This window comes from Balaenoptera acutorostrata, chromosome 16 (assembly GCF_949987535.1).
Source record: "Balaenoptera acutorostrata chromosome 16, mBalAcu1.1, whole genome shotgun sequence".
In the NCBI taxonomy this organism is placed as follows: domain Eukaryota; kingdom Metazoa; phylum Chordata; class Mammalia; order Artiodactyla; family Balaenopteridae; genus Balaenoptera; species Balaenoptera acutorostrata.
The window spans coordinates 73,132,899-73,152,145 of record NC_080079.1 but is presented as its reverse complement, the minus strand read 5'-3'; the positions used below and the strand labels follow the sequence as shown (position 1 = coordinate 73,152,145).

The window sequence follows — 19,247 nt, the reverse complement described above, 5'->3', positions numbered from 1 at the left end:
CGCAGCTCCCCTCGCTGGGACTCTGGAGGAGCTTCTCCCCAGACTTCAGGGAGGCGCAGATGGGTGGCACGGGGGTGGACCGGTGGGCCCTGCGATGTCCCCCGCAGACCCCCCGTCGGGAGTAAGGACTTGGTTCCTCTGCTGCCCTGAGTGCTGAGCACACAGCCTTCGGTGGCCAGCGCTCTTCAGGGACTGCCCGCCCCCTTCCCGTGGTGGCCATGGGCAGCGATGATTGACCTGAGGGTATTATTTTTCTTATTTTTAAATATTTATTTACTTTAAATTTATTTGGCTGCACGGGGTCTTAGTTGCGGCATGCAGACTCTTAGTTGCGGCACGCATGCGGGATCTAGTTCCCCAACCAGGGATTGAACCCGGGCTCCCCTGCGTTGGGAGCGCAGAGCCCTAGCCACCGGACCACCAGGGAAGTCCTGATGTGAGGGTGTTCAAGCCCAGGCTTGTCATCCCAAATCTGGACGACTCCAGTTGAGGTGTGAGGCCCTCGCTGAGTCTCCCTTGGCCTGATTCTGCTTCCTTCTCTTTGTGTTGATGCCAAGAGCGCTCTCCAAGGGACGTCCTGCCCTCTGCTCTCAGAGTCTGCAACTGCCCCCGACCCTGCTGAACCACTCGGTGGTCTGGCAGGCGACTGATGGCTGAGGCCAGGTCCTGGGCTGGGAGCAGGGGCACGGGAGATGGCTGCTCTTGGGGAGCATAATTTGAGGAAAGTTAAGAAGGGACAGAGTTTTCAGTCAGACACCAGGCTCGGTCTGTGGGTGAAGGGACCGGTCAGTCTCCTTCATGCTCCCAGGTCACTTAGGACATTTCCCCCAAATCTTAGCTTCCACTGTAACCCATGATCGATTTTTCATATGTGAATTTATCTTTAACCATATGTTAACTGTTACCAATTTCCAGCCTTATTACCTCTTGCAAAAATGAATTCCATGGACTGCTTGAGATGGTACCTTATAAAAGAGAGTCAAATGTAATCACTTCACGATTTCCTGGGCGCACGCCGCAGAAGCACATTGACCTTGGGGTCCCTCCACCCCGCCCCACAGTCTCTGCCCCATCCAGCTGGCACTTAGGCCACTTTGGAGAGAGGCAGACCTTGCCGCTGAGCAGTAATCACAGACCATACCTTGTCTTTCAGCTGTTGGCAGTGTCAAAAGAATTTATTTCAAATCTGCTTAAGACTGTGGTAAAACTCAGGTTTTCCAAAAGGCAATACACGAAGTTCAACCAACCCCCAAGGACCAGAAAACACAGTGTCTGCAATTCAAAAAATACAAACGCTTGGGATACCAATACAAAAATTAGAAAAAAGTTGCATACCTTCCCCCCACTTCCCTCCTCCGTGTTTCCAGTTGAACGTGAACACCGACGGGACCAAGAGCTGCCACCAAATGCCAACAGCTCCCAACAGAAAGTGGGTGCGGTGGGGGAGGGACGGGGGGAGGGAGAGAGCGGGGTAAAGAAAGACAGGAAAGTGGAGGTTCTGTCGACAGCCGAAACAAGGACACAAAGCTTTTTGTTACTCTTAAAATTCCTTTGCCAACGTTAAACACACATCTCTCATGCTTGATACAACAGTTTAGTGCGAAAGCAGCAATTCTACATCATGCATTTCACGTTTTCTGCTTTGCTCGCTCTGCACTTCCTCTTGGTGCTGAGCAACCCCGGGGTCTGGGCCGTCCGGCCACCAGGTGAGGAGTCGCAAAGGCCCTCCCCAGGCCGCAGCCTCCCCCAGGAAGCATCCGCCACGCTCCTGCGTCCACAGCCGCAAGCAGTCACTTTTCCGCACCTGAAGCCTGTCTTGGACTCTCCTTGGAGGCTTCCTGAGGGCCTGGCCTGGGGACCAGTGCCCACCTTGCTGGCCCGAGAGTCCCCTGGGTCTCCCGGGACCCGGCCAGGCAGCCCCCGCCCTGTGGGAGCCGCGCCCTTTGAGAGAAGGCGATGCCTCCTGCGGCTTAGAGATTTGCCTGGACCTTCAGCTCCCACCTCCTGACTCAAGTCGTCATGGTTCATCGCGAAAGCCAGGAGCCCCCCTTACCGGGTAGCGCAAGTGAGTCCCAGCCTGTGATGAGAGCAGCCCCGCCGCCTAACCGGCCTTCCACGCTTAGACGCTGGCTTTCAAAGCCGCTCCCTCTGCTGAGATCTTTGGAAACAGAGGAGACACGTCATCGGCTGGGGGATCCCTTAGATACTAGAACTAAGGTAACCAAGGAGGCAGGAAGGCGGTCACTCTCCTTCCATGTTTCAAGGGGGTCTCTGCCTGCAGACGCCTTTGGGGACACTGCCGCGTAGCCTGCTGACGGCTCTTCTGCTCTGACAGTGGGAACAGCTGCTGTGTTGCTCTCTCTGTGCTCACGTGAAGCCGGTTTTACCCCCTCGCGGCCAGGCAGCTGTGTAATCAACACGTGCTCCTGGTCGCAAGAGGCTTGGATGGAAGACACTGGTCAGAGAATGCTCGGGAAGGTCACCGCACGTCCTCTGAATGTGAGCTCTTAGCCTGGACGCCATAGATGAAATGTGCCACTTTCTTCTGTAAGGAGCGTTCTCCTGTGTTCCCCACAGCACACCAGACGAGGTAGGTTAGTGTGGCCGCCCCCACGTTCAGGCGGGGAGACTGAGGCACAGAAACACTGAAGAGATTTGGCCGCACCGGTACCAGGTTAAAGGAGAGGCGTTTCTGAGGGCTGAGCCTGGTCTCCTGCCCCAAACCGACTCTTCACTGTCTTAGAGTCCGTTTAAAGTTAAAGCTGTGGATCAAAGAATGTGACCAATGTATAGCTCCTGGCTCACTTGCAGAAGAAAAGCCGAGATTTCCCAGGACCTGCATAGGCCTTGAATAGCTTTTTTTTTTTTTTTAACATCTTTATTGGAGTATAATTGCTTTACAGTGGTTAGTTTCTGCTTTATAACAAAGTGAATCAGTTATACGCCTTGAATAGCTTTTTGATGATACCTGATTAGATTTTTTTTGACCAGCTGAAGGCCACACCCCTCCGAAGTTCCTTCCAGTCAAAAGTGGAAGGCAAAAAGCGGGCAGGCAAAAACACGGGTAAGGAGTTTTGCTTTCTTGGAATGGGGGTGGGTTGGGGACATGTTGGGAATACAGAGTGAGACCTGACGGATTGGCTTCTGTGAGAGGCTCCCCTCATTTTACCGACCTGCCCCACCTGGCAGGACACTGCAGACCTGGGAAAGCCTGCTCGTGGGTGTCGAGATGAAGCCCCCAGCCTCGCGGTACAGGCTTTCCGGGGACCCCAGCGTGGACGCCTCACGCGTCACTCTACGTATGGACGCGTGACAGACTGCCAGCATAAGCCGGTGGTTCTCAGCCAGGGAGTCTGCAGACGCTTCTACCTGTCACGACTAATTTGGGGCGTTACTGGCATCTGGTGAGTCAGGGCCGCTTCTCAACATCCTGTAGTGCACAGGGCAGGAGCCCACAACAAATACCCCTCTCACCCTCGCCCACCATGCCAAATGTCAGTAGTGCTGAGGCTGAGAACTCCTGGCATCGCCCACGGTCTTGGGATGGTGTTTTTCAGCATTCACAGGCTGAGTCCCCTGGGGCTGTATCCACGCTCCTGACCTCACAGCCAGCAGGCGCCCTGGGACCAGCGGCAGCTTCCTGTACGAGCGGCCTGCTCGCCTACTCTGAAACCCGCCTTCTCAGGGGACCAAGCCTTTCAGTTGCAACTAGAATTAAGGCTTAAAAGCAAATATCCCTGGAAGAAGCACACATAGATCCTGCGTCCTGGTCATTTCCTGAGTGCTCTGGTAGGCAGAGGGCAGGGGCACCAGAGACGTGGGGCAGTCCTGGGCGCTAAGAGCAAGGAGGATGGGTGTGTCCCCATCGCTCTCTGAACCCCTGTTCTGCCCAGCCTCGCGCCGTAAGCATGACCCTCCCCAGTGTCGGTGGGCCACAGGGCGCCTGAGGTTGCTGTCGAAACTACAGATATGTACGTATAGGGCTGAAGGCTCAGCCTATAACTATCTACAGTTTTATAGTTTTTAGGTGAGTCACTTTGTGGGTCAGGATGACTGATGCCCGCTTTAATTCGAATCGTTGTTTTCCCAAACAGGACAGGGGGAAGCCGGGCTGTGTGTAATGTCTTACCTTGCTTTGAATTAGGAGCTAGGATGTTATGCAGTGAAATGCTATTGGATAATTTTTAAAGAGATTAATTCTAAAAGGAAAGGCATACACTTGGACCAGACTGGCTCACTAGCAAAGAACAAACTGCAGAACTACGTTGCCGGGGGGTGCGTTATTTACAATGTAATGGAACTTGACACTTTAAATTACTTTGAATTCCTTTCTCACCGAGACCGCTTGATAGACGAATACCAAGGTATCCGTCAGCCAGCCCGACCAAAGCATCATCTTGATATCATTTTTATGTACAAACATGTCACCGCATTGTAAAGGAACGGGGAATTCGATGGCAGATGAGAAGCCCGTGACCTGTCGCTTCTACTCTGAATCCCAGGCTTCTCGAGAGGGTGACCCAAGGCCACGAGTTGTTGACGAGTCCCTTCTTCAGTCTGCTGGTTCCTCGAGAACACGAGTGCGCAGCACGGACCTGCCTTCTCCCTGAGGTCCGTTCTGGTTCCTAGAAGGTGTTTTGTGCTGAGGACAGGAGAGGTGGCTGTAGGACAGCCTGACACGGTCCCCAGTATCAGCCGTATTGCTTCTGGGCCCCTGGAGGAGCTGGGAAAGGCACGTGCTCACCGGTTCCGCACTCACAGCCCCTCTGGGCAGCCGCGGCCATGGGGAGAGAGTCCCGGTGGCTTCTCTCTGAGCCGCAGGTCACGTTCTCCCTAAAGCGGCCTCCCTTCTCCCTTTCCCATCTCCCTCTGACCCAGGTGCTGGCTCTCTGAAGGCCGGTACCAAGTCCAGGCTGATGCCCAGGAGATCCTCCTCAAAGATGCAGGGCCAGGGCCGCATGGTCACCCGGCTTCCATGATTCTGGGAGCTCCCCAGCCTTTCACCCAGACTCCACCGAAAAGAGCCACTTCCGCCGGCCGGTCCCACGAGCTCATCTTTCCCAAAAGACATTTCCCAAAGCCGACGCATCTGGCCCTGCCGGCCACGGCTCCCTCAGCCCCGGGAAGGCTGTGCCTCCTCTGGTTCCTCCAACCTTCAGGAACCTTCCGCACCCTCCAAGCCGAGGCCATCGGGGCCGTGGCCCAGGAGTGAGATGGAAGGGCAGTGGCAGCAGAGATGGGACAGGCGGCCGGGCGGATGGGGACCTGGCAGCCGGGGCGCCGGGCCGTGCGCATCACCTGCTGGGCTCCTGCCGGGGCTTCGGGTCGGGATGCGGAGCACCTCGGGGTGCCCTGGGAACCACCCGCCGGACGAGGAGGATGGGGCAAGACCTCGACTGCACCGAGCAGGTGGTTGGCAGGACCTGGGCGGCCGGGGCTTGAACACAGCACCAGGCGGCTCCTGCAGACGCGGGGCAGCCGGCCACGCAGGCCACCCCTGCGGGCGCGGCCGGACACGCAGCCTTCCGTCCGGGAGCGGGGGCTTGAGGTAGGATTGTCGGATCTGCTGAATAGAGGGTAGGATTTGCACAGCACTGGCCGGGCTGACTCGGAAAGCAAGTGCAGTGTCTAAACAAGCAGGTAGAACTGAGTAAACACAGTTGGTGCCGGTTTCCGGGCTAAGATTTATAAAAATCCAATCCAGCAAATAGACAAGTTACCCCTCGACCTCAAAAATAATGCTTGATAAAATATATTCTTTTAAAAAGGAGAGAGAAAGGCGTACTACCAGTTGGAGATGGAGGCGGTGGAGGACAAGGAAGAAGAGACGGGGGAGGAGGGGGAGGGGCTCCGGGGCCAGGACGGCGGCCGCTCCGGGCTCAGACCCTGCGGCGGGCTGCGGACTCAAGGCAGAAGGTTAGCGTTCCCAGCAGGCAGGGGAGGGCTCACCCCAGAGCCCCGCCCTGGCCACGTGGGCTCTGCACACCCAGGCTGGCGGGCAAGCAGGGAGACCAGGAACACGATGTTGTCATCTGTTTCCTGCCTTCTGCAGAGTCCTGCCCGCCCCGTCAGGGCAGAGCCTCCCCTGCCATCGGGGCCACTTCTTGCTCTCATGATGCTTTCACGTTGACAGTAGATGGTCTCAAAGTGAAGGTGGACTGAGTATGAGAGAATTCCCAAGGGTCTCCCATCTCATACGCTCGTGAGTCTGAGAGCCTCCGAGCTCGGAAGAGTAACTCAGGTTTGCAGCTAATTCGTGGGGAGTCAGCTCCCGAAAAAAGCCATCACCACGTGGAGACTCGTCACATAGTGATTCAGATTCCAGTGTTTTCTTTTGTGTTTAAGAACTGAGTGAATAAATTGTAGCAGACTGGTGTGTGTGTGTGTGTGTGTGTGTGTGTGAAAGAGAGAGAGACAGAGACAGAGAGAGAGGTTGGTGGATTAATGAAGGACCTAAGGAAACTATTTTTAAAAGTTCTCAACAGTTCAACGAGAGCGGCAAAGATCATGATGAATGATTAACATCCCTCTCTATCCATCCTGGATTAGGTCTGCAAGTGGCATAACGTACGGAAGGCTCCAGAACCGAAAAGCTAAAGGATAACAACGTTTCCTGGCAAAGATGGGAACCTGCACCCTTGGTTCTCTGAAGGAGCGGAGTCCAGCAAAGACTTGATGCTGAGGCCATGAGATTCCCGAGCGTCCCCCTGCCGCCTGCTCTCAGGATTCACGTCTCAGAGCCTGCTCTCCTCTTGCCCCCACAAAAGACAAGCTTTGAAATCGGAAGGCAGGAAACAAAATGAAACCCCGAATGCTTCCTTGCTCCCTTGAGAAAGGTCCCTCTTCGTATTTGCGACGGCGGGTGGAATGAGGGGAAACACACACCCGTGTTCACCACCGACAGGGGCCGCAGTGAGCACAGCCTGCAGATCATTCTCCGTCCCCCAAAGAAAGCGGGTCTCTAAGATGCTCAATGGCTGCTGGGTTGCACCCAAGTTGTGGCTGTGCTGCCCTCGGGGTTATGTGAGTGCAGTGAGGGACAGCTGTGCAGAGCAGGGCCTGGGAGGCTAGTTGCCCGACAGCTTTGGCCGCCCCAGGTTGGTTGGCACTTCCAATCCCGTGTGCAGGGTGACCTGGAAAAGAAGGTGCGGTGAGCGAGGGCAGCAGCTGCCGCCTGTGAACCCTGAGCGCCGAGAGCTCAGCAGCTGCGCCGGCCTCTGCTCCGGGTCCCCACTGGCAGCAGCCCACCATCTCCGCGCTGTCGAGTCTGCTGTTTATCATGCTCGGCCTCACTAACATCCGGCCCAGGAGTCTGCCCCGAGGGGCTGGTCTTTGCCTCCTTCCTCACACCGCCCCAGCTGCCAGGAGCCCCGGCGAGGCTGACGCTCTTTTACAGTTGGGGGACTGGGGCTCTGGGTTTATACTCGTTTCTGCTTTCTTTCCATGGCCCTCTTGCCTTTCCTGCATCTGTTCTATTAACCCTGTGGAAGAGCAGCCCATATTTCAGGCTGCCCCAAAGCCCTTTTGCAAGGACTGGACGTACAAATCAATCAATAAGTGACAGTATTCAGGGTGAGTGGGCACCACGAAGCAGGCCTCTGCCCCCCACCCCATATACCTCCCGGGGGGAGGAGCAGCGTGCCAGAAACAAAGGCTGGCATCCTGCTCCACGCTGCCCTCCAAGCTTCACTCACACCCTCACCGGGCTCCCATTTGGCCTCTGTGTGTGTCGGGCCTCCTGGGCCGGCGGTAACCCCCACCAAGCCCCCAGGACTGGGCCCGGCCCTGAGGGCCTGCCTGCTTCACGCGCGAGCCAGAGGGGCAGGGAGGGTGAGAGGGAACCCTTAGGAGAGGTCCCGCCTCAGCTCAGTCTCTCCTCTCGGGGGAAAGCCACGTGGAGGCCCAGCACAGCCCGGGCCATCGGGGCCCACGCCGGGCAGGGGCACCGACCTTCCTCTCTCCTAGAACACGGAAGCAGGACGTGCCTCCCTCCTTCTCCCTCCCTGGCCCTCTCCACCCTGCCTGTCACCCGCCCCCTTCGCACCCCGCCCCGAAGCCACCACCTAGAGCCTCTGCTCGTTTCAAGCGGACAAGCAAGTAAACATCATGCCGGAGAGGAGCGTCTCCAGGGGATGCCCAGGTGGGCTGGTAGGTAAGCTCCCTGCCTGGGCGGCACCGCGGGCGTCTCCTTTAGAGCCCCCTTTGCCTGATGCACTTTGGAGGCCCACGGGCAGCGGGGCCGGGGCCAGGGGGCGGCAGACCGGCCCCAGCCTGGAGGGTGCGTGGTACCTGCACGTTGCGGTTGAGGCTGAGGGCCGGCATGAAGACCCCGTCCACGTGGCTGAAGGCCGTAGGGCCCTGCTGCTGCCCGTTGATGAAGAAGGTCAGGGTGTGCTCGTTCAGGTCCAGCAGCACGCCCACGGTGGCCCCCTTGCACACGCCGCCTTCCGTCCTGGGAAGAGGAGCCCGGCACGTAGGTGAGGACGGGAGATCACCGAAAGGATGCTGGGGATACCCTCGCCTAGAAACACAGCCCCCGCGGCGGGGCAGGGCGCTGGCCGCCCCACGGTGACCCGCGGCGGGGCACAGGGCGTGCGTCGTGACGCTCCTGGCACCTGCTGCGAGGCTCCGTTTCGTGGTGGCTGGGATTCGCCTCCACCGGGCGGGGCCGGTCCTTAGGCGGGCAGCACCAGGCGGCCGTCGGACCGTCCCGTCCCGTGGCTGGGGCTGAGGTCGGCCGGCCTTGACACTGGCTGCTCTGCTCGGATCACCAAACCATCCTTGTCCTTTCCTGACTGGGCATGAGCTGGTCAGCGGGAGGCTGATGGTGGGCTGGGAGCACGCGAAACGGCGAGGAGCGCTCGCTGGGTGTTTTCAGAGGGCAGGTTTCCCGGAGGGTGAGCCGGGGCCCAGGGCAGGAGCCCGCCGGTTGGGAAGGGAACTGGCAGCGGGCCTGTTGGTGCTGTTCAGATGCTGACCACCAGGTGGCGGTAGTGACCCGCCTGAGGCACCGGCGTGAGTCCCGCCCAAGCGGCAGCCTCCCCCGGGGTCCCCCGGCCCACCCCCGTCCGCTCCGCCTCGCCCCTGCCCCCCGGAACTGGAGCCGGCATCCTGAGTTAAACCCTGACACCGCCTCTAATGAGCCCTGTGACTTGGGCATCAACCTTAAGCCGCAATCTCATAATGTGCAAAATGGCGATCACACTCGCACTTTCCCGGGGCCCAGATGGAATCGTAGGACCCAGGGGCTTCCCACCGCATGGGGCACGAAGAGAAAGCTCCGCACCTGCCCCCTCTTGTTACGCCCGTCCCACTGTATCTGGGCGCCTGCGTGGCCTAAGCAAGTAGAGACGGAGCTGGTGGGCCTCGCCTCGGCCCCTGCGCGGCCCGTGAGCAGGCAGCCCGCAGCGCCCGCGCAGAGCTGCCTCTGGAGAGACGGCCACTGCCAGTGAAAAGGCAGGTGGGAGGGGTCCGATCGGCCTCCATCCCCCACCCCCACCCCCCCGAGGATCCTCAGGCAAGTCCCTGCCCCAGACCAGGACCTCTGGGGCCATTTGCAGGAGCTGCAGATGGGCCCAGAGCACCGAGAGCCCCCAGAGCTGACCTTGCCCAACGCTGGCGTGCAGGGAGGTCGGCCTCTCGGGGCCCTTCGCCTCTCCCCGCTGGGGAGAAGGCCCTCAGCAGACTGGGAAGGAAACCCCACAGCAAGGAGGCAGCTCCGAGGGTCTGCCCTCGGACAGACCCACAAGTGGACAACCCTCCACTTGTGGGTTCCTTGGCCAGGGCAGCCCCAGAGGGCCCGTCCCCCCCAGCATGGGAGTTTCCCGTGTCCAGCCTGGTGACACCACTGCCAGGGCCGGGCTCAGGGTGAGGCAGTGCTGGGGGTGCCCGGGACAGAGCCACCAGCAAGGAGTGCCCCAAGGGTGCCGCACCTCCCGCCAGGCTGATTCACAGCCCTGCTGGGCTGACGGGTGTGGAGGAGAGCAGAGCCGAGGCCGGAGGAGAACCAGAGCTGAGGGGCGGCCTGCACACCCGCTGGCTCTGCTCTGCTCTAGACTCTGTCCAATTCCCCCCTCTGCGCTGCGGGCCAGCGCTCGCTTCTCCCTGGAAGCTGGACGCCAAAGTGGCTGAAGACACTGCCCGCATTCCCGACCCCGGAATGTGGGAACAGCAGGAGGACGCTCAGTCCTAAGCCCCGCGACGGGGAGGCCGGGGGATCACGCACCTATTGGTGTGGGAGCTCCTCCCTCAGCCCTAAGCCCCGCGTCGGGGAGGCCGGGGGCTCGCGCACCTGTTGGTGTGGGAGATCCTCCCTCAGCCCTAAGCCCCGCGATGGGGAGGCCAGGGGCTCGCGCACCTGTTGGTGTGGGAGCTGCAGTGCATGAACCAGCTGCGCTTGCTGTCCACGTACATGGCCCAGGCCTTGTCGTCCTTGCCCAGCATCGTGTCCTTGACCACGCTGGCCCGGGCCACCCCGAAGGCGGGGTCCGGGTGGTTGTCGTAGCGGTCCACGTGCAGTTCCCAGTAGTGCACGCCCTTGGAGAAGGCCGCCGTGCCCAGCACCACCCGGTCATCGTAGCTGCTGCAGGTGGCCGTCTGGTTGTCGTTGGATAAAATGATGTCCCGGTGCCCAGAGTTGGGGTCAAACGTGAACCAGGCCACTGGAAAGGAAGGGGCGAGAGGGGCAGGGTGAGTGGCAGCCTGTGACCTGGGCTCGGAGACACAGACTCACCGGCATCTCTCAGGAAGCAGGCACCCGGTGTCGAACGTCCTTCCCTGTGCGATTCACACACACACACACACACACTCACACTCACGTTCCCTCCTCTGTGTTCATCCAAGATCCCAATCCCATGAACCCAACCTCACCAAGGAACACAGACATTCAGGCCCCCAGTCTACATGCTTTGGTGGAATCTTGGTTTCTAAGCCCCTCCCGCACGCTTCGGGCACTGTTAAGAGTGAGGGGGAGTAGATATCCAGACCCCACCTCGTGGGAGGGGGATTTGAGACGCAGAGGGGTGAAGTGAGGTCACCAAAGGCCCAGAGCTCCAGGCTCTGCTTCACAGCCCGCTGGCAGGTGAGGGCCCCCCGTGGGCACCCAGCTGGTGAGCCCATCCCGGGGCGAAAAACATCATCTGCTCCCATCCCTGGGAGACAGCCCAGGCTGTCACGTATTCCTCAGGGCGGTCAGAGGATGTGCTGGGATAAACAGTGACGCTAAACACAGGGCTGGCACTGTCCTGGGACCCCTACATCATCCCTCAACGCTAAGGACTCAGATGATCAAAATCCCGCGGAATGTCGACGTGCTCTTGTTGCCTGAAACCTGAAAGGATGAAGCGCGGTGGGCATGCCTCAGATCTGAGCCCTCGCGCTGGGTATTCGAGGGGTAGGTTCCTCCCTGGCAGCTGCGTGCCTTCTCTTCTTTGGGACTGTCCTACCCGCTCTCGGCCCCTCGGAAGTGGGAGTTTAGCCTCCCTGTGCCTCTCAACTCCTAGCCTCCCTTCTCAGCTCCAGCAAATGGGGTGAAGGAGTGTCTCTTTCCTTCGTGGCTGGGGGGCAGGGAGGTGAGGCATGGAGCCAGGTGAGCGGAGCAGGGGGCGGGGCTGGAAGACACAGACTCAGCTCTTTCCTCCACTCCCTCACGCTCCCTCAGGAGCAGCTCACAGATTTCCCTTGTCTGTCTGCCCGTCTGTGGGATGAAATGTGGGTTGGGCCTGAATCTGTTTCCCCCGAGACACCCCAGGGCTCACCGTCGGACGTCTGCAGGACGACGGTCTTACTGTAGGGCCCGACGCCAGAGGAGTTGAAAGCCTTGACCCTGGCATTGTAGGTGCTGTTGAAGTGAAGGCCGTCGATGGTGCACAGGGTCTCCTTGCCGACGTATACCTCCTGGAAGAGACCCAGATGGCTCGTCAGGTGCCTCCGTTATGTGGAAAATTTCTCTTAGCCACACGGTGAGGGCAAGAGTGCTAGCATCCCAATGGAGTTATTAATAAGGAGATTTGGGACACGTGGTGGCCGAGCCTCAGGCCACGTCCAAGTTGGACACAAACCCTTCCTACTGGCTGATGGGCCCTCTCCTGTGAAGGTATGAGGTGCAGTAGCGGGGATGCTGCCCGAGACGGTCCTGCCTCCGCAGAGGAGAGGCCGGCCGGCCGGGACTCCGGAGCCCGGGAGCGGGGCTGCAGAAAACCCCACGTCCTTCTCGGTTGGAGCAAGAGGAGATTATTGGTTTCCAGTGGGAAATTAAGTTAGAAAACATGGGCTTAGCATCTAAATAAACAAAACAAAAGATATTTGAAAGGGAAGGGTCATCACACATGATGGGAAAAAGCAGATAGAGGAAGGGTGTGGCCAGGCGCAGGTGGTTCAAGTTGATTTGGCCATTTCTGGAGTAAGATGGGCACTCCACCTCCTTCTCCGCTTCTCCCACTGCTGAGGCTGCCATCTTCCTACTCCTTGGGACTCCTGGAGCTGCTTTTTTCCTGGCCTCCCCAGAGGGTGGGACATTTCTGCATCGGACCCCAAAGATCCTTTTCTAGAACATTTACTTTGTTTCCCGTTTACTTCAAACTTACTCTGTCCTATTAACTTCCCCCAAATGCATAGCCTTACACCTCACCTATGTCATTACATTCAGCTTAGTTTGTCTAAAACATCTTTCCTGCTTGATTACTTAGGGGTGTTTCTCTTCATTTGTCTTTCCAAGTTATTGATAATAATAGCTGTGTGCCAGGCATTGTATAAGGCATCTTTTTAAAAAATGTTTATTTATGTTATTATTATTTTGGCTGCACCAGGGTCTTAGTTGCAGCATGCAGGATCTTCGTTGCAGCCTGCGGACTTCTTAGTTGCGGCATGCATGCAGGATCTAGGGATTGAACCCGGGACCCCTGCACTGGGAGCACAGAGTCTTACCCACCGGACTGCCAGGAAAGTCCCTGTATAAGACATCTTAATCCTCATACAACCCTGGGACATTGCTATTATTTTCGTTATTTTATTCACAAGGATACTCAGAGAAGGCAGGTAACTTGCCCAAGATCACAGTTAATTCATTTAGAATCTAGCGTTCAAATCCAGTCTGTCTGCATTCAGCGTCCACGCTTTCCCCGCTATAACACATGGTTCCTCATAAATTCTAGCCCTTGGGTGGAGCTTTTGTTAGTGGTCATGCTTCAAAGGGGAGAAGCCATCTTCAGTTGAGCCCTGTGGCTGCTTCTTTTATTTTTATTTTTTAAAGATTTATTTATTTATTATTTATTTAATATTTATTTTTGGCTACGTTGGGTCTTCGTTGCTGCGTGTGGGCTTTCTCTAGTTGCGGCGAGCGGGGCTACTCTTCGTTGCGGTGCGCGGGCTTCTCATTGCCATGGCTTCTCTTGTTGCGGAGCACGGGCTCTAGGCATGTGGCTTCAGTAGTTGCGGCACGTGGGCTTCAGTAGCTGTGGCACGTGGGCTCAGCAGTTGTGGCTCGCAGGCTCTAGAGGGCTTAGTTGCTCCACAGCATGTGGGATCTTCCCGGATCAGGGCTCAAACCTGTGTCCCCTGCATTGGCAGGCGGATTCTTAACCACTGAGCCACCAGGGAAGTACTGGCTGCTTCTTTTAATAACTCAAAGTCTCCTCTTTCTTCCCATTTCAAAACCATAAGCTCTCCTCCTGGTTTCTGGTTAGTCAGGGAGCTCTGTCAATTCCTAGCTCATTTGCACGACTGGAACGGCTGAGGTTCTGGGCCCGGTGTATGACCCGCTATTCCTGGCCAAAGCAACCTCAGCTTCTCAATAAAGAGCCCATATCCCCAGGGACTCAATTATTCCCAAGGGAGTACTGCAGTGATTTCCCCAGCTCCGAAATTCTTGAAACAAAGAAAAGAAAAGACATAGGCATCAATCCAGTTGAGGGAAACAAAGAGAATATTGACCGTTGGCAAGAGACGTTGAATGGGTGCCACTTCCCAGGAGAAGAAGTATGAGAGTTGTTATGACTGCGCTGGTTTGTTAGAACGAGTCTTTATTTGGTCTCTCGGGGACAGAAAGGTGGCGCTCTCAGCAGACCCAGAGTTTGTGCTCCCTGGTGTTCCTGTCAACACAACAGCTGGACGGGAGCCTGAACTTCACTGTGTGACGTCTCACGGTAGAGATGTGTTAGGGGGCTGGCTTGGGGTGGGGAGCCATCCAGGTTTGCTACCACGGGCCGAGACTAGAAGATACACTTGTGACTCACTAAGGGTATTTACTGTCCCCACGGACTTCATCACTGGGGACATGAATGTAGACGGTCACCCCAACCCAACAAACATTTCTCAGGTGTCTTCCCACCTTGCCAGGTGAACTAAGCACTGAGCTGGGCAAGGCAGCTGTGAAGGAACCTCGAGGGGATGGGGAGCGGCTTCGGGGTTCTGGGTGGGAGGGTGCTGACCAGATACCACTGCGCTGCTGGGCCGACTGGGAAGTGGGTACTGTGGGGGACACCTTTACAGAGCTCTACCTCGGCCTCCGACCTGTGTCAGTCTTCACAGAAAAACCATCCAGAACTTTCTGTGGCCGCCGCCTCTGCCTGCCCAGACCCAGCCCTCGGTAGAGAAGCCCCACGTCCCGTGAGCCCAGGCCCACTGGCTCTGCGTCCTGGGGGCCGATGCCCTCGCTGTTGGCATCAGAGCTAAGGGCAGCCCCCCGGGCTGGTGCAGAGGCTGGGACAGCGCGAGTTCCCCCCGGCAAGCAGCGGGGCCTCACCCGGAACTGGCCCCCGTCTCCGTCGTCCAGCTCCAGGATGTAGCCGTCCACAGTGCTGTGGGTGAAGGGCGGCGTCCTCCAGGCCAGCGTGACGCTGTTGTTCCGGGTGCAGCACTTCTCCAGCTGCAGCAGGGGCACGGGCGGCACTGTGGTGGGGACAGGTCAGCTTTAGTACACAGACCCCTGCAGGGCACAGGGCGCCGCCTGGACCCGGCCGCCCCCCAGGAGGAAAGGTGGCCACCCTGCGTCATTCCACCCCTCTGGGTCCAGAGCCCTGAGGAAGAGCTGCCCCCTGCCCACCTGCCCACTGAGAATCACTGGTTTTGACTCGGCCTCATGAGCAGCGGGGGAGGACTTGCAGCCCGGCCTCTGCGGACCCTCTGCACAGGGCAGCAAGCAGCTCGCACCTGGGGCCCGGAAGGTGCTCTCGGGGGCGGGGAGGGGCAAAATGCAAAGACCCACTGAAACCTTTGTCTGGAAGCATGTTAAAGGCCCAGGGAACTAGATCCCGGAAGGAGAGGTGATCTTACAGTATCAGACAGTCAGTCCGTGGAATTAGGGATTTGAGTCAAGTGTATCATAAGTTCTATGAAGGTGAGATTGGGAGAATGTTTTTATTCTCTAGTTACATTCAGGCCCAAGAGGTTTTAGAAATAGTCCGTGCTGACATTTTCCAAAGGGAAAACTGCAACGTTACTTTTTGGAAAAACTACAGATTTCAGTTTGGGCCCAAATGTTAGGTCACCATCTTCCACATTCGGTTGACAGTTTAGTTGGGTGTCACCCCTGCCTTTGTCCCGGGGGGCTGGCTCGGTGCAGCCTGGTTCCCGGGGGGACCTCGGGTGATGAGCGTGGAGGAGCCCTCTCTCCATCCCTGGGCTCTGCTGCTGGCTCTCCCGCTTCCTCTGTGAATTCCACCACCCCGTCCCTTCAGGAGCAGCTCCAAGCCGCCGACTTTCCAGAGGCCTCCACCTCTGCTAGGCTCCTCCCGCTCCCAGCACCACGCCTCATTCACACCTGGGGCAGGTGGCATTTCCAAACCTCACCTGAGGTGCAAATGGGAAGGTGCTCTCGGGGGGCGGGGAAGAGCAAAATGCAAACACCCACTGAAACCTTTGTCTGGAAGCATGTTAAAGGCCCAGGGAACTAGATCCCAGAAGGAGAGGCGATCTTACAGTATCGGGCAGTCAACCCGTGGAATTAGGGATTTGAGTCAAGTGTATCATAAGTTCTATGAAGGTGAGATTGGGAGGTGAAAACTTGAGTGTGGGAGAAAGCACAGAGATGCACAAGAGACTGGGTGTCTCTGGTTTAAAAATGGCCACGTATTTTGCAAGTAAGGATTTTCCTGAGTTCACAGATTCTGTAGGTGTGGCACTCAGCCCTTGGATATATCGGTCTAAAAAAACCAAAGAGCTTCATTCCCTCTCCTGAACGTACCCTTAATGTCTCTGGAGAGGCAGGGTGACGTCACTTGCTAATTTTGCAACCTGGGGAAAGTTATGCAAACTTTACTTAACCCTTAGCTCGTGTCCCCCGTGGGTCTCTGAACTCACCGCTACGATCCACCACCTTCTCCCGTCTGCTCTCACCTCTGACCTTCTCGCTCTTCTTGGAACATAGAACACTTATACCTGCCTTGGGGCCTTTGCACTCACCACCCCCCGGCCTTCTGGAATGTTGTTCCCTTACATTACATCTCTTTCCTCCTCACCTCAAAATACCTCCCCCCGCAACCCATGTCTACTAATGCCCCCTTCTCAAAAGGCACCTTGTTTGTCCCACCTGCCACTATCAGTTTACATTATACTCTCTGTTGTATTGTATTATCGATGTGTTATCTATTTCCTTCTCTAAATATCAGCTCAGTCTAGTGAGGGAGTCTGTAGACTTGCTCACGGCTGTGTCCTGAGCACCTAGGATGGTGCCTGGCACGTGGCAGACACTCGATAGGTGTCTCTGAATGAACAAATGATCCCCTTTCACAAAGGGGAAAAGTCTGGCTCAGGCTGGGTGCTACCCACAGAGGTCGCCCAGCTCGCGGGTGGCTGAGCTGGGACCTGAACCCAGGTCTGTGACTCAGGAGTCCCTCCCTCCCACTCTGCGTCACACCAGTGTCACAGGTCTTCTGATGGCACTAAGCCACGCCACAGAGTGGATGCCTCTTCCAGAAGAAGCGTCAACTGAACTGGGCCGACCACGGCTCACCCCTACATTTCATCTGGACGAAGTCCAGCTGGTGAATGGCCTGCAGCAGGGGCTCGCTGTCCAAGGTCAGTTCAAACTCTGCAGACACCTTGGGCTCCAGGGCACCTTTGACCCACTGCTCTTGAGACACCTGGACACGCTTGATCAGGGCGTCCGAGATCTTAAAGGAAGCACAGAGTTTAGGGTTTCCGCGTGCAAAGGGAAAATAACGTAGCAGGGGGTAAGGAAGGGGCAGGGACTTCTCTGTGGGCTCAGGGGGCTGCGGTGGCTAAGCACGCCCACTCAAGCCCTGGCAGAGATCATCTTTTAACAGCTTAGTCATGTTAAATGTAAAGAAGCACTTGCTGTTTTAGGCTAAACCCTGTTGTGAAGCAAATGATACTTAAAAATTTTTTTTTTAAATTTTATTTATTTATTTTGGCTGCACTGCGCGTCATGCGGGATCTTCCCCGACCAGGCATCAAAACCACGCCCCCTGCAGTGGAAGCGCGGAGTCCTAACCACCGGACCCCTAGGGAAGTCCAGTACTTTTAAAATATACAAAAACAGTCTTCACTCTACCTCTTTTGCTAGATCTAGCACTTTGCAAAGTGAAACATATGAGTGGCTTGTCCCAGGGTCTGAAAGCATCTCCTTCATCCGCAGGAGCGTGAAGCTCCCTCCCTCCCACTGTGTTTCCTCCACGGTGTTCTGCAGTTTCTGCTCCAAACTCTCACTGCATCAAACCCACAACTCTGTTCTCCTCTGCTGGAAAGCCCTGCTCATTCAGACATTTGCACGTGTCCCTGTAGAGCCATGACCCCATGCACCCTTCCTGGGGACCAATCCAGGAGATTCATCATGTCCCCCAGAGACGGAGGACAGAGCTTCCGTCCGAATCACAGACATGATCCCAAGAGGTGCTCGTGACCCCGAGTCAGACTGGCTGCTGGAAGGATGCCCAGCAAGGCTGCACTGGCTTGGCAGGCAGCGGTCATGTGTCCAGACCTGCCGGACTCCGCACCCTGAGGGAACGAATGGGTCATGTGGATTCTGCTGACTCACTTCTCCCTGTGCCATCTTTCCAGCTTGATTGGCAAAGACTGTCTTTTCTCATCTGTGGGGAATACGTTGAATTGGGGTTTCAAGTCGAGGCACGAAAGCACGGCATTTCAGCCCTAGAGATTATGATGTTTGATCTCCTCCTTTAAGGATGACACAGAGCCAGGGTCACAGCTAGTGAGACGCAGAGCCAAGATGAGAACCTAGGTCTTCTGGAATCGCTGAGCACAGGAGATTCTGCTCAACTCCAAGCCGCTGGGAGGGACCTTCCTAGAACCTCGGCTAGTCTGGGGCGTGGCAGTGGATTGGGAGGAACGATGCCCAGCCCGCTCACCTGCAGAAACCCGGAGGGGTCGTTCTCCTTGATGACCTCCAGGCAGTACTCCATCAGCCCCGTGGACTGGCGCAGCTTCAGTGTGCAGTGATTGATCTGGTCCCAAACCATCTGCCACAAGAAGTATCCCTAGTAACCGTCTCATCGAGGAACAGCAGTCGCCTGCAGCAGCAAGCGGCGTTGGTCCCGGCTGCCTTGCCCCCTCCCCTGCTGCTGCTCTGTTCCTGAGCTCCACGTGCCCCTCCACGCGCCCTCCTTACGGGGGCGGTAAATGGACCCACTTCCCAACAAGCAGGGTCGCCACACCCAACAGGGTAAACTTCCTGAACTCTGGATAGAAAAGCAGAGAACGTGCACCCTCTGAAGCCCTCCTAGTGACCGGTCCGTGCCCCAGTCTCACTCGTTGGGTGGAAACTCAAGGGGCTCGGCTGCTTTGCGTGTAAACCATGGATCATCCCCAACACTCACTCCTTCTTTCCTTGAAAGTAACATTTTCTGATTCAGCTGGGAAATGTCTGTAGAACAGATCGAGCCCAGACAATGAGGTGAGTGGTTTCTGTCAAGGCGGGGTGTTCACGGGGCACCTGCCTGGCCCGGGGACCCAGTGCCGAGTGAGGGGAAGCCTCCCCCTCCCGCGGCGGCCACCGGCCGCGGTGCTCCTGCTGACCACTGCGAGCACCAGGCATCAGAAAGCCTGAAGAAGGGGGAGGCCGGAGCCTTGCCACCCGCCGTGGCCACCTCTGCTCTGCAAGATGAGAACAGGCAGCGTCCCTTCGACAGAAAACAGGGGCCGGGAGAAGATGGGAGAGGGTGGCCTTCTGACTCAAAGCAGCAGGATTCAGGCATCTCCCTCCAGCTTTGGAGGGAGAGCAGGGGTGCTGATTGCTTCAGGGAAAGTGACACGAGTGTAAGTAGGTCCCGGGC

General features: G+C 57.2%; 1 protein-coding gene across 3 annotated transcripts in view; it reads right to left on the bottom strand.

The window, feature by feature from the left end:
• Positions 1-1,156: 1,156 nt before the first annotated feature.
• The window catches only part of TRIM67 (tripartite motif containing 67), a 55,119-nt gene continuing 37,028 nt past the window's right edge, over positions 1,157-19,247 (bottom strand). The window contains exons 4-10 of one of the 3 annotated variants that reach the window (XM_057531210.1): positions 18,324-18,434; positions 16,949-17,108; positions 14,741-14,886; positions 11,757-11,895; positions 10,358-10,661; positions 8,290-8,452; positions 1,157-7,133 (exon numbers count right to left, since the gene is read on the bottom strand). In XM_057531210.1, coding sequence (XP_057387193.1) covers positions 7,068-7,133; positions 8,290-8,452; positions 10,358-10,661; positions 11,757-11,895; positions 14,741-14,886; positions 16,949-17,108; positions 18,324-18,434 — 1,089 coding nt within the window. In that variant the 3' untranslated portion in view covers positions 1,157-7,067. Of the gene's footprint in view, positions 7,134-8,289; positions 8,453-10,291; positions 10,662-11,756; positions 11,896-14,740; positions 14,887-16,948; positions 17,109-18,323; positions 18,435-19,247 lie in introns of those variants that run through there. The other 2 variants (XM_057531211.1, XM_028164428.2) reach the window with 2 other exon arrangements.